Below are 15235 nucleotides of genomic sequence, written 5' to 3'. Positions count from 1 at the left end.
CCGTGCCGGGTGGGGTGGCTGCCCTTGATTTCGGCACAGGTGGAGGCGCATGGGTGGGCGTCCGGCCAGATCCGCCCGGATCTGGTGCCACGGGGACGGCTGGCGGCGCGAGGTGGTGGTCGGTGCTCGTCTGAGCACCTGGTGGAGGCTGGTCACCGGCGGCCTGGTCCTGGCCTCCTGGTGGAGGTCATCTGGTGTTTGTGGCGACCGACTGTGCTAGTGGTTGTGCGTGCCCGACGACTCCAGCGCTTCGAGCTGGCCGGGTGGCGTGGGTAGGGCAGTGGCCCAGTGTGGCTGCTGCCCCCGGTCGTGGGAGGCTCCATGGCAGCTTGGCAGGTCAACTGCGGGCATGTTCCGGCGTTGGCTCATCCCTAGTAGACTTGTGTCGGCCTTCGACTCCTCTCCTCGTCGTCCGGGTGTTACTTCCGTCGTAGGGCTGTCCTTCTCCTAGCTGCGGTCCATCGCTCGTCTCGCGCTCAGTGCGGTAGAGCCGACATCGTCTCGTGCACGGTGTAAGCAGGACCGAGCTCATCTCGTGCACGGTGTGGCAGGACCAACCTCATCTAGCATACGGTGCCATAGGGCCGAGCTCGTCTCGCGCCCGGTGTTGCAGGATGGTCAATGGAGGCCGGTTTTGGCAGGTTTATTAGGTCTCGGCGCTGGGGGCTGCCTAGGGGGGTGAAAGGAAGGACCTTTCCACTCATCTCTTTGGTGGGGGTAGCAGCAGATCTCGGGACAACGGCCCTGGTGGTGTTAGCGCGGTGCCCATGGGCTGAGCCTGTGGTTGGTGATGCCCAGTGGCCATGGCCATGTGGGAGGCGTGCTAGTGGGGGTGTAGCGTTCGGTGGCGTCGAGTGTTGACATGGGTGAAAACCTGTTCTATCTTCAGAGAGACCAGCGGCGGCGAAGCTTGTTCCCTTCTTGAAGGCGTCGTCGCGGCTCTCACTGCCCGTCGTGCGGCTCCAGGGGAAACTCTGATCCTTGGATCGGGTTGTGTGTGCTCCGGTGTTGTATCCTTCTTGAAGGTGCCGCCTTGGAGCCCACGGTTCGTCGTATGCGGCTTCATTTCTTCGCGGTGGCGTGTTCTCGGTTGCTCTTGTAGTGCTAGGGGTAGACGAGTAGTGTTGCTGCTATCGGCGCCTATGTATCTTGCCTTGGGTGTTTGCGTGTGTTGTGGTGTCGTGTGTTTGTATCAAGTTATTGTTGATCGTTGCTTAGGACGAAACCTTTTTTTTAATAAAATATACATATAAAAATATACATACATATGAATACATTAGCTGGTCTGCAAGGTCCTAGCTGAGTGGACGGCTGATGCATGCACCTTTCGGGCATGGAAGAATTGCTTTTTTTTAGGACACGGCCATAGACACACGAGACACACGCATTTATATACCCAAGCACGCATATCTTTACACACGCGAAGAAAAACATTAGAAACTCCAGTGACCCGACGTGATACGGGTGCGCATTGTCCCGTGACAATGGTTACACCTTTTGTGAGCGGAAATGAACGTGCCCCTGTACATAATGATACTACATACATCGACCATTTAAGTTCTCCAAAAGATGGTCGCTGTCATCTGCCGGGTGGGTGCCGGCGGGGTGCATCTCCACCTCATCCTTTCGCTGCAGCTGCTGGTATCGCTTTTCGGCCTCGGGCATGGCCCCCATGATGGCCCTCAGCCGCAGGTTCACGTCGTCGAGGCGCTGGTACACGATGTCGTTGGTTAACATCCCCGCGCACACCATGCTGATGGTGTCCCAGCTCTCCACCAACGGCATCAGGATGATCACCGCCGAGCCCACCGTCCCCCACGCGATCGCGATCGCCGCCCACAGCGTGAAGTACCCCAGGCTGAACCTCCCCGCCGGCACCGACAGCGCCGGCCACAGCACCACGATCACGACAGTGAACACCAGGCCCCACTTGACGATCCACCGCTTGGCGTGCACCAGCTTCGCCTCCTGGAGCTCGTCGTCGTCTTCGGCGGTCACGCTCTCCACCGTGGTGATCCGCCTGCAGCTCTCCCAGTCGTAGTTCTGCGGCGACACCAGGCTGCACACGCAGTGCACGGCCCCGCCCACCAGTATGGACACCAGGTTGCCCGCCAGCATGGGCGCGTTCCGGCCGGTGGTGTCCAGGTTGACGCGGCCGTACTGCACCTTGGCCACCGTGAGCCAGACGATCACGCCGAGGACGCAGCCGCTGATGGTGCCGAGCATGGCGCCGAAGGCGTTGGCCTTGCTCCAGAGCAGCAGCAGAGCGATGGGGATGACGGCGGAGCCCACGAGGACGCCCATGGCCAGGTACATCCACCCGAGGGACACGCCCACGAGGTTGAGGACGACGGCCAGGACGCCCATGCAGCATCCGAAGGCGAGGATGACGGCCCTGGACACGAGGAGGATCTGCTTACCGGAAGCGCCCGGGTTGACGTAGGTGCGGTAGATGTCGTAGGTGAAGAGGGAGGAGACGGCGACGAGCTCTGCGGAGCCAGCGGAGGTGACGGCCATGAAGAGCATCGTGAGCAGGAGGACGGAGCCAGGCTTGCCCATGAGCGCGGTCGCGGTGGCCGGCGGGACGAGGCCCTTTGCCGCCTCCGCCGCGGTGATAGGGAGGTCGAGGGCGAGCGCGCCGAGGCCGAGCGATGTTGCCAGCGAGAATGGCACTGCGAACCACACCAGGCCGCCCAGCAGGTACCCCTTGTGCGTCGACGACGGCCTAGCAGCGATCGCGCTCATCCAGTACCCCTGCAATTGATCCAATTCCAATGCGCGATCGATCAAGCAAACCAGCACACCGCCTGACCGGAGCGCGGGAGGGACAATTAAGGAAGACAGCACTTACGTTGTCGACGAAGACGGTGCCGAAATTGCCGACGATGTTGATGATGCCGAAGACGAGGCCGCCGGAGCTGAGCATGGTGAGGTAGGAACCCTTGAGGTTGCCGTGGACGGGGCCGCAAGACTGACCAGAGCGCGAGAGGTCGCCGGAGCAGTCCCTGGCGGCGCTGGCGACGACCAGGAGGCGCTCGTACACCACCTTGGGGCTGCCGAGGCTGCTGCTGGAGGTGTAGACGAGGAAGACGAAGACGAGGAGCACGGCGTGCACGACGACGGAGTGGATGTAGCTGGCGAGGAAAGTGGCCTTGAGCCCGCCGGCGAGCGTGTACACGATGACGCCGAGCGGGATGAGGAAGCTGGCGGCGTAGACGTTGACGCCCGTGAGCGCGTGCACGACGGCGGAGCCGCCGAGCAGCAGCATGGCGGTGACGATGACGTTGGTGGCGAGGCAGAAGGCGAGGAAGACGAGGTGCGCGCGGGCGCCCCACCTGGCCCTGACGATCTCGCAGACGGTGTGCGCGTTGGGCGCCTTCCGCTTGATCTCGATGGCCATGACCCCGAAGAGGAGCACCTGCACGGTGGCGCCGCTGGCGTACCAGAAGGGCCCGCTCACGCCGTACTGCCACGCCACGTTGGAGCTCTGCAGGATGGTCGCCGCCCATGTCCACTGCGACACGATCACGCTGGCGATCAGCCCCGTCTTCACGCTCCGGCCGGCGGTGTTGAACCACTCCGACGTCTGCAGCTGCGACCCGCCCACGTAACGTTTCTCCAACCACACCTAACATCATTTTCTCGTTTTCGTCAGTCAATTCCGATCCGCTAATTAATTTCTCTACCTGATGATGACAACTGATAAAAGAATACTGTACCAGGAAGGAAGTGAAGAGCGCGAAGAAAGCGCCGAAGCCGAGGACGACGGCGTACCCGACGGCCTGCGTCAGCACCGGCTTCCCGCCGAAGAAGCTCTCGTCGCGGCTGCAGACCCCGTCCACCACCGAGTAGTACTGCCCGCCGAAACTCAGCTCCGGCGGCGGACACACCACGCCGCCACCGCCCGACATATCGGATCAACTCTCTTCCACCACGGCGAACTCGAATCAGGAATCCAAGACTCGCGCGTTGCGGTCAACGGCTCACTCTATCAATCCAACTGATGGATGGGGAATTGGGAGGGGGTGGAGAGATTCACACTCCTCCAATCAAGGAAGCCACTGGCTGCTGGCTGTTGGATGTGGATGGATGCATCAATCACACAGCGCGCCACCGTATATATACAAGTCGTTGAGGAGAAAGAATTAACCAACTGGTTCTTTGTTTGGAAAATTAACCAATGGATTCAGATTGCTTCCGTGTTTTGTTGTGTGGTCGAGGGAATCTTTGACTTGGGCTATTTCGAGCCAATATGAAAACATTTATAAGAGCCCACTGGTGTATATTCATGCCAGTTGAATCAAATAAATATAGAGAGATAATTTTCCGTCTTACAGAAAAACTTAAAAAATACACTTACGTTTTCCCAGTTATTTTGTCAACTTCGTCCTCATTGGCCCTGCCGCGCAAAACTTGTAACATTTTGCAGCTTGCTATAGAAAAAAAGAGCAAGTAGCCGAAGCAATGTATAATCATGGTAGGCCTCATGATCCACTGTAATACGAAATGGAGTGCAGTGGAAAGTCGTCCTGATTTCTATAACTCATTCATGATGTAAACTCATATTTCTTTACTCCAGAATCTGCACTTACGACGGAATCTGAATCAAGCCGCTTCAGCAACTACTCCCTCCGTCCGGAAATACTTGTCGGAAAAATGCATAAAAATGGATGTATCTAGAACTAAAATACGTCTAGATACATCCATTCCTCCGACAAGTATTTCCGGACGGAGGGAGTATTATAAATGATATGTCACCCCAAAGAGGTAAAAAGCATCATTTCGACATACTCCATTCCTCAATCCTCAATGGGATGTGTATGACCTTTCTTTAAAATCCCTATTGGATTGTGCATCTATGCTCATGCGTGTGAATTTTTTTGTTGATTGTTGGTTTAAGATAGTTAACCGCTCATGTCGAATGATTTCCAACAACACCATCACCCTCCGGGTACTTTTTTTAAGCAAGCCATTTCATATAAGAAGAAAATATTTGCCCAGTTCATTGACGAAAACCAAATGAAAAACCGAATTATAACGCAAAAGACACAAAAGAAAAACTAAAGTTTTAGGGTAGGGTTTAGATGACACAGACACGGTAACATCAAGGAATATCGTCTGAGCCAGACACAAGAGTGCCGAGGCCCAGAACCGCCAAACATGGGTCCTGTGCAACCATAATGACCACCGACCTCAAAAAGATTCAATCCTCCTAGAGACTCACCATCCCCTCTCCATGCAAAACTTATGGGCTGAAATTTTCAATAGGATAGGAACCCGGAACCTCGGAAACCTGTCTTGGCAAGGTCTATCTTCGCCTTTCTGTCGATGCCCGCCAAAGCGCGGATTGCCACTATCACCTAAGAAGAAAGTGAAATATTCGCCGTTATCCAAAGCGTGGGATGCACAAATGTATTGCATTAAAGACCAGTTCGACAAGCGCAAGTCTTCGTCATCTTCATCGTCCTCAAGATGGTTCTCAAGTGGACATTCCCCCGATCTACCATCCTACGCAAGTACACACCGGTCTCGACATCATCACCATGAGCACCATAGGCCGATCAAGCTCCAAACCAAAATGGAGAAAACGTGAAGCTCAACAGTAACAAGATGCTTTCGACCACCAAGTGCACCAACTGGAAGAACGGTGTCATCAACAAGAAGAGTGTCGACGCCAAGATGAAGAACATGAGGCACACTAGCAAGAAGAAGCCCGCGGGGTGGACCAAGAAGATCAAGCACACTGAGCTCTTTGCGACGTCACTTACAACCTTCAAGAGTGAAACCTAAGGGCAAGAGTAGAGCGCCAAGGCGAAGAAGCTTGCATCAAGAAATGTCATGAGATGCGACGCATGGCTAATGCACCTCGCATTTCGTGCCAATCACATAATGAAGAGCGTGACGGCAACCCATGTTGTCAACTCCAAGTGCAACGTCAACCTCAATACAATCAAGACGGAAAAAGAGCGTTTCGACAAGTTCACCATGCTAAATTCTTCGGCGGCACCAACCCCAAATAATATCTCTCTTGGTCTCTCAAGGTGGACAAGATCTTCCGCTTCCATAACTTTGATGAGGCAAAGAAAATGGTGATGGATTCCTTGAGTTTGATGAATACACTCTCATATGGTGGGAACAAGCACTTGAACATCGACAAGAGCAAGGAAAACCTCCCATCACCACTTGGGATGTCATGAAATGAGTCATGAGAGCAATATTTGTGCCTACCCACCACTTAAGATCTCTTCAAGAAGCTACAAGTTCTTAAGCAAGGCACCAAGTCCATGGAGGAATACTACAAGGAGATTGAAATTGCAATGATCTGAGCCAATGTGAAGGAGTCGGATGAAAAAACCATGGCTCGTTTCCTCAATAGACTCAACCATCTAATCAAGCGGATTGAGGATTTTCAACAATACAATAATTTTCTTGAGTTGGTACATCAAGCCACAAAAGTGGAGAGACAAGTACAAGAAGATGTCAAGTGCTTCAAGTACTCTACTTGTCATCAAGAACCTTTATATGATCAAAAGTAGGTCTAGAGGGGAGGTGATTAGAGTACTTGACCAAATAAAACCTTACATTTTCCCAATTTTAGTTGTGGGCAGATTTTAGCAACTAGCACAAGTCAAGCAATCAACCTACACATGCAATTCTAAGAGTGTAGCAGCGGAAAGTAAGACATTGCATATGAAGGTAAAGGGAAGGGTTTAGAGAGTGCAAATGCAATGATGACACATATATTTTTGGCGTGGTTCCGATAGGTGGTGCTATCGTACGTCCACGTTGATGGAGACTTCAACCCACGAAGGGTAACAGTTGCACGAGTCCATGAAGGGCTCCACCCATGAAGGGTCCACAAAGAAGCAACCTCGTCTATCCCACCATGGCCATCGCCCACGAAATACTTGCCTCACTCGGGTAGATCTTCACGAAATAGGCGATCTCCTTGCCCTTACAAACTTCTTGGTTCAACTCCACAACCTTAACGGAGGCTCCCAAGAGACACCTAGCCAATCTAGGAGTCACCACTCTCCAAAAGGTAATAGATGTTGTGTTGATGATGAACTCCTCGCTCTTGTGCTTCAAATGATAGTCTCCCCAACACTCAACTCTCTCTCACAGATTTGGATATGGTGAAAAGATGATTTGAGTGGAAAGCAACTTGGGGAAGGCTACAAATCAAGATTCTTGTGGTAGGATTAGTATATCTTGATCTCAACACATGAGTAGGTGGGTTTCTCTCAAAAAATGTATGTTGGAAGTGTAGGCATGTTCTGATGGCTCTCTCACATATGGAGAAGGGGGTGGAGGGGTATATATAGCCTCCACACAAAATCCAACCGTTACACACATTTGACCCAACTCGGTCAAACCGAATAGATGAACTCGGTGAGACCAATTTAGTTCAAAATGTGAACGTTAGGAATCTCGGTGGGACCGATTGGAACAACTTGATGGGACCGATGTGCTAGGGCTTAGGGCAAACATCAACTCGGTGGCACCGATTGCATCAACTCGGTGAGACCGAAGTGAAGCAATAAGGCAACAGAGAGAATGACAAGCCAACTCCGTGTGACCGATTGCATAACTCGGTGAGACCGAAATGAATGCAACAAGTTACAGAGCGTTGGCAAGGCCATCTCAGTGAGACCAAGATCCGTATCGGTGTGACCGAACTGTTAGGGTTTCTGGCTGTGGCTATGTCATATGGACTCGGTGGCGCCGGATAAAAAGAATCGGTTGGGCCGAGTTGGAGTTTAGGGTTTGACATATTTGAATGAGAAAGTGGTTGAGGTATTTGGAGCAATATCACTTAGCATTTGAGCAAGCAAGGCATTAAGCAACAACTCATCCCCTTTTAATAGTACTGGCTTTCCTATGGACTCAATGTGATCTTGGATCACTAAAATAGAAATGAAGAGTCTTGAGCTTTTGCCAATATGTGTCCTTAGCATTTTGAGGGGTCCACATCTCTAGTCCATGCCATGTCATTCATTGAACTTTCTGAAATACTAGACTTGAATGGATATTAGTTCAATGAGCTATATGTTGTTATGAATTACCAAAACCACCCGGGGATTAGTTGCACTTTCAATCTTCCCCTTTTTGGTAATTGATGATAACATATAGATCAAAGCTTTGAAAAATAGTAAAATGAATGAAATACATCGTCGCTTTGAGAAGTATGTGATAAGCAAGAGCTCCCCCTAAATTTGTGCATTATTTAGAATTTGCATTTGAATGCAAATGCACAATAGATTAGGATCATGGGTCACTCTTCCATGTCACATACATCTTGGTGGAGCGCACAAAATTATAAGAGTTAGATAACATGCACTCATCACCAAGGATAAAAGTGATTGATCATACACATACAATCATAGAGATAATCATGCAGGCACACATTAAGCGTAGTATGATCAAACACATGATCACACAAGGTATCTCACGAGCATAACACACAAGTAGCAACAACCAAACGAAAGTAGCAAGTAGCAAGGCAAATGAAACCAACAAAAACAAAAGACACTCTCTCTCGAAGCCTATGATCTATACACTTTCTCCCCCTTTGGCAACAAGTTACCAAAAAGTTTGAAAACGTATAGTGCCATATGACACTCTAGGCACGATCTCCGGGAGCTCCTGAAGGGGTCTTCTGGCTTGTAGCTCCGGTGTGCATAGACATCGTTGAGAGGAGTCCATCTACAAATGCTTCAGCTGATGTCTGTGCAGCTGGAGGAGTTGACACTTGAGGTGCAACTATGGCTGTGGTGGCAGGAGCAGAATGAGCAGGTCTCAAGTCTGCAACTGGCTCAGCAAAAGACCTCTGTGCCCTTGGCATTGTCTGGAATCTATGTGTAGTTAGTTTTTCATCATTTTCCTCAGCATCATCTCTCAGCTTCTCAACTATAGTCTGAATCTCTGTGACCTTCACATCAAGGTTGTACATTTTATCTTCCACAATCCTCTCTAAGCTCTCCTGATTCTTAGTCAAGTTGGCCGAACTCTTCTCTATCCTCAGGGTTGCTTCTAGCAGGTATGTGAGCTGATCTTTCTTAGTCTTGAGATTCACAATTGAAGCATCTGGAGCACTTGCTGCTTTTGCTACTTTTGCAGCCTTTGCCTTCTCAATCTTCTCCTGGGACTCAGCTGAAGTAGGATGTGAAGCATCCATGACAACTTAACTGTCCTCAAAATCTGGCCTAAGAGGTAGACGCTCTTTGTCAAGTAGATATGTTCCAGTTCCAACCTTTGAGTTGATCAATATTTGAATATGTGGAGCATATCCACATGACCTCTTCTCGTCAGCTGCTATCCTCTTGACTGTCTCAACTATCAAGCTCATGACCTTGAATTTTTGGGGAACATCAAACATGTGTAGCAAGTTGATGGAATGGCCACGTATCATTCTGCGATCTCCAGACTTGGGCAACAAAGTATGCCTCAGTATGGTGTTTATGGTGGTCAGTCCAGCAACCATATAGTAGATTGATCCAAACTTGTGAGTGTCCAATGCAGCCTTGGGAATGGTCTTGTACATGTGAGCCATGGAGTTGTGATCCTTCCTGGGTTTGCCATACACATCAAGATCATCTTCATCTTCCTTTGGAGCATTGATGAGCTTAGCCCACTCAGAGATTGATGACTAGTACTTGGTGCCCTCAGTCATCCACACTATCTTCCCATCTGGATAGAAGTGTGCAGTGGAGTAAAACCGCATTATCATCTCATCATTCCATTTAGTTAGCTTCTGTCCAACAAAATCATCAACTTCATTCAGCCTGAAGCTCTCATGAACATGGGGAAAATAATCCTCATTTCATCAATGTATTCCCAATCAACCCACTTCATGTCACACACAATGGGCTTCTTGTCCAGCAACACAGTCTCATAGAAGTCCTGCTGTTCTCTGGTGTGAAAACGGTAGTCAACAGCAGTCCTCCTCCTTGTGGCATATGGATCTGGCTTTCTCCATAATCTCAGTCCATGATCTTTCCTCAACTTCATCTTCTCAGCCACTGGATGATCATCATTGTGGTCTGGAATCTTTGGCTTCAGTTTTCTGAGCACTAGTGGCTCATCATCCTCTTGGATATATCACACCGGGGCCTTGTCTTCTCTCCAGCTGGGATATTTCTTGTGGATCTCTTTGGAGCTTAAGTCTTGGGTGCAGCAGGTGGAGGTTTTGTCTAGGGCTTGGAAGGAGCAGCACCAGTCTTAATGGCATCAACCATCAATTTTTGAGACTTGGCAGGTGGTGCAATGATAATCCCCAAGTGCAAGGAATCATCGTAGTAATTTCCAAAGGTGGAAGTTATAAGTATGGAGTGTCGAACCCACAAGGAGCTAAAGGTAAGATCAATACTCTCTCAAGTCCTATCTGCCACTGATACAACTCTACGTACACTGACCATTTGCTTCCATCTAGAAATGAGAAATAAAACTACGTTGTGGGTATGAAGAGGAAAGCTTTGCATGATAACGGAGAACTAAAATATAAAAATAGGTGTTGTTAGCATAAAGTTAGAATATATTACTATATATTATAAATAGCGAGTGTAGAATAATGATGGATTGGTGTGGGGAATTATCCTAGGAAATTGTTAACAAGATAGGTAGTCATTATTGCAATTTTATATGATGGGGAGGCATAAGCTTGAAGTAAATATGCCCTAGAGGCAATAATAAAGTTTTTATTTACATATTTCCTTATATCATGATAAATGTTTATTATTCATGCTAGAATTGTATTAACCGGAAATTTAGTACATGTGTGAATACATAAACAAACAGAGTGTCACTAGTATGCCTCTACTTGACTAGATCGTTGAATCAAAGATGGTTAAATTTCCTAGCCATAGACATGAGTTGTCATTTGATTAACGGGATCACATCATTAGAGAATGATGTGATTGACTTGACCCATCCGTTAGCTTAGCACGATGATCGTTTTGTTTGTTGCTATTGCTTTCTTCATGACTTATACATGTTCCTATAACTATGAGATTATGCAACTCCCGAATACCGGAGGAACACTTAGTGTGCTATCAAACGTCACAACATAACTGGGTGATTATAATGATGCTCTACAGGTGTCTCCGATAGTGTTTGTTGAGTTGGCATAGATCGAGATTAGGATTTTTCACTCCGATTGTCGGAGAGGTATCTCTGGGCCCTCTCGGTAATGTACATCACTATAAGCCTTGCAAGCAATATGACTGATGAGTTAGTTGCGGGATGATGCATTACGGAACGAGTAAAGAGACTTGCCGGTAACGAGATTGAACTAGGTATTGAGATACCGACGATCGAATCTCGGGCAAGTAACATACCGATGACAAAGGGAACAACGTATGTTGTTATGCGGTTTGACCGATAAAGATCTTCGTAGAATATGTAGGAACCAATATGAGCATCCAGGTTCCGCTATTGGTTATTGACCGGAAATGAGTCTCGGTCATGTCTACATAGTTCTCGAACCCGTAGGGTCCGCACGCTTAACGTTCAATGATGATCGGTATTATGAGTTTATGTGTTTTGATGTACCGAAGGTAGTTCGGAGTCCCGGAAGTGATCACGGACATGACGAGGAGTCTCGAAATGGTCGAGACATGAAGATTGATATATTGGACGACTATATTCGGACACCGGAAGTGTTCCGGGAGGTTTCGGATAAAACCGGAGTGCCGGAGTGTTACCGGAACCCCCCCGGGGAAGTTATTGGGCCCTTAGTGGGCTTTAGGGGAGAGAGATGGCAACAACCAGTAGGTGGCGCCCACCCCAAGGGAGTCCGATTTGGACTAGGGGAAGGGGGCGCGGACCCTCTTTCCCGCTCCCTCCCCCTCTCCTTCCTTCCCCCTCCTAGTAGGTCTAGGAAAGGAGTAATCCTACTCCTACTAGGAGGAGGATTCCTCCTCTCCTTGGCGCGCCTACAGGGCCGGCCGGCCTCCCCCTTGCTCCTTTATATACGGGGGTAGGGGGCACCCTAGAACACACAAGTTGACGTTTGTCTTAGCCGTGTGTGGTGCCCCCCTCCACAGATTTCCACCTCGGTCATATTGTTGCAGTGCTTAGGCGAAGCCCTGCGCCGGTAACTTCATCATCACCGTCACCACGCCGTCGTGCTGACGAAACTCTCCCTCGACCTCAGCTAGATCTAGAGTTCGTGGGACGTCATCGAGCTGAACGTCTGCAGATCGCGGAGGTGTCGTACCTTCGGTGCTAGGATCGGTCGGATCGTGAAGATGTACGACTACATCAACCGCGTTGTCATAACGCTTCCGCTTTCGGTCTACGAGGGTACATGGACAACACTCTCCCCTCTCGTTGCTATGCATCACCTAGATAGATCTTGCGTGTGCGTAGGATTTTTTTTTGAAATTACTGCATTCTCCAATAGTGGCATCCGAGCCAGGTCTATGCGTAGATGTTATATGCACGAGTAGAACACAAAGAGTTGTGAGCGATAATAGTCATACTACTTACCAACATGTCATACTTTGTTTCGATGGTATTGTTGGATGAACCGGCCCGGACCGACATAATGCATACACTTACGCGAGACTGGTTCTACCGACGTGCTTTGCACACAGGTGGCTGGCGGGTGTCAGTTTCTCCAACTTTAGTTGAATCGAATGTGACTACGCCTGGTCCTTTTTGAATGTTAAAACAGCACACTTGTCGAAAAATCATTGTGGTTTTGATGCATAGGTAAGAACGGTTCTTGCTCAGCCCGTAGCAGCCACGTAAAATTTGCAACAACAAGTAGAGGACGTCTAACTTGTTTTTGCAGGGTATGCTGTGATGTGATATGGTGAAGATATGATGCTAAATTTTATTGTATGAGATGATCATGTTTTGTAACAGAGTTATCGACAACTGGCAGGAGCCATATGGTTGTCGCTTTATTGTATGAAATGCAATCGCCATGTAATTGCTTTACTTTATCACTAAGCGGTAGCGATAGTCGTAGAAGCAATAGTTGGCGAGACGACAACGATGCTACGATGGAGATCAAGGTGTCACGCCGGTGACGATGGTGATCATGATGGTGCTTTGGAGATGGAGATCAAAGGCACAAGATGATGATGGCCATATCATATCACTGATATTGATTGCATGTGATGTTTATCCTTTATGCATCTTATTTTTGCTTAGTTTGACGGTAGCATTATAAGATGATCTCTCACTAAATTTCAGGGTACAAGTGTTCTCCCTGAGTATGCACCATTGCGAAAGTTCATCGTGCCGAGACACCACGTGATGATCGGGTGTGATAAGCTCTACGTTCACATACAACGGGTGCAAGCCAGTTTTGCACACGCAGAATACTCGGGTTAAACTTGACGAGCCTAGTATATGCAGATATGGCCTCGGAACACTGAGGCCGAAAGGTCGAGCGTGAATCATATAGTAGATATGATCAACATAGTGATGTTCACCATTGAAAACTACTCCATCTCACGTGATGATCGGACATGGTTTAGTTGATTTGGATCACGTGATCACTTAGATGATTAGAGGGATGTCTATCTAAGTGGGAGTTCTTAAGTAATATGATTAATTGAACTTTAATTTATCATGAACTTAGTACCTGATAGTATTTTGCATGTCTATGTTGTTGTAGATCAATGGCCCGTGCTACTGTTCCTTTGAATTTTAATGCGTTCCTAGAGAAAGCTAAGTTGAAAGCTGATGGTAACAACTACACGGACTGGGTCCATAACTTGAGGATTATCCTCATTGCTGCACAGAAGACTTACGTCCTGGAAGCACCGCTAGGTGTACCACCCGCGCCGGCAACTGCAGACATTGTGAATGCCTGAAAGTCGCGTGTTGATGACTACTCGATAGTTCAGTGTGCCATGCTTTACGGCTTAGAACCGGGACTTCAACGTCGTTTTGAACGTCATGGAGCATATGAGATGTTCCAGGAGTTGAAGTTAATATTTCAAGCAAATGCCCGGATTGAGAGATATGAAGTCTCCAATAAGTTTTATAGCTGCAAGATGGAGGAGAATAGTTCTGTCAGTGAACATATACTCAGAATGTCTGGGTACCACAACCACTTGACTCAACTGGGAGTTAATCTTCCTAATGATAGTGTCATTGACAGAGTTCTTCAACCACTGCCACCAAGCTACAAAAGCTTCGTGATGAACTATAATATGCAAAGGATGGATAAGACAATTCCCGAGCTCTTCGCAATGCTAAAGGCTGCGGAGGTAGAAATCAAGAAGGAGCATCAAGTGTTGATGGTCAACAAGACCACCAGTTTCAAGAAAAAGGGTAAAGGGAAGAAGGGGAAGTTCAAGAAGAACGGCAAGCAAGTTGCTGCTCAAGCGAAGAAGCCCAAGTCTGGACCTAAGCCTGAGACTGGGTGCTTCTACTGCAAAGGGACTGGTCACTGGAAGCGGAACTGCCCCAAGTATTTGGCGGATAAGAAGGATGGCAAAGTGAAAGGTATATTTGATATACATGTTATTGATGTGTACTTAACTAATGCTCGCAGTAGCGCATGGGTATTTGATACTGGTTTTGTTGCTCATATTTGCAACTCGAAACAGGGGCTACGGATTAAGCGAAGATTGGCTAAGGACGAGGTGACGATGCGCGTGGGAAATGGTTCCAAAGTCGATGTGATCGCGGTCGGCACGCTACCTCTACATCTACCTTCGGGATTAGTTTTAGACCTGAATAATTGATATTTGGTGCCAGCGTTGAGCATGCACATTATATCTGGATCTTGTTTGATGCGAGACGGTTATTCATTTAAATCAGAGAATAATGGTTGCTCTATTTATATGAGTAATATCTTTTATGGTCATGCACCCTTGATGAGTGGTCTATTTTTGTTGAATCTCGATAGTAGTGATACACGTATTCATAGTATTGAAGCCAAAAGATATAAGTTCAATAATGATAGTGCAACTTATTTGTGGCACTGCCGTTTAGGTCATATTGATGTAAAGCGCATGAAGAAACTCCATGCTGATAGGCTTTTGGAATCACTTGATTATGAATCACTTGATACTTGCGAACCATGCCTCATGGGCAAGATGACTAAGGCTCCGTTCTCCGGAACTATGGAGCGAGCAACAGACTTGTTGGAAAAAATACATACTGATGTTTGCGGTCCAATGAGTGTTGATGCTCGCGGCGGGTATCGTTATTTTCTAACCTTCACAGATGATTTGAGAAGGTATGGGTATATCTACTTGATGAAGCATAA

General features: G+C 48.4%; 1 protein-coding gene across 1 annotated transcript; it reads right to left on the bottom strand.

Moving 5' to 3' along the window:
* Positions 1-1368: 1368 nt before the first annotated feature.
* Positions 1369-4216, bottom strand: LOC123181516 (urea-proton symporter DUR3). Its single transcript, XM_044593795.1, has 3 exons — positions 3720-4216; positions 2852-3628; positions 1369-2754 (listed from the first exon to the last, which is right to left on the bottom strand). Exons 1-3 carry the CDS (start codon positions 3909-3911, stop codon positions 1537-1539), a joined length of 2187 nt encoding a protein of 728 aa, XP_044449730.1. The 5' UTR covers positions 3912-4216; the 3' UTR covers positions 1369-1536.
* Positions 4217-15235: the final 11019 nt, after the last annotated feature.

The sequence above is a fragment of the Triticum aestivum genome, chromosome 1D (assembly GCF_018294505.1).
Source record: "Triticum aestivum cultivar Chinese Spring chromosome 1D, IWGSC CS RefSeq v2.1, whole genome shotgun sequence".
Classification (NCBI taxonomy): domain Eukaryota; kingdom Viridiplantae; phylum Streptophyta; class Magnoliopsida; order Poales; family Poaceae; genus Triticum; species Triticum aestivum.
The sequence above is the reverse complement of the archived record's forward strand: the minus strand, read 5'-3'. Positions and strand labels throughout refer to the sequence as shown.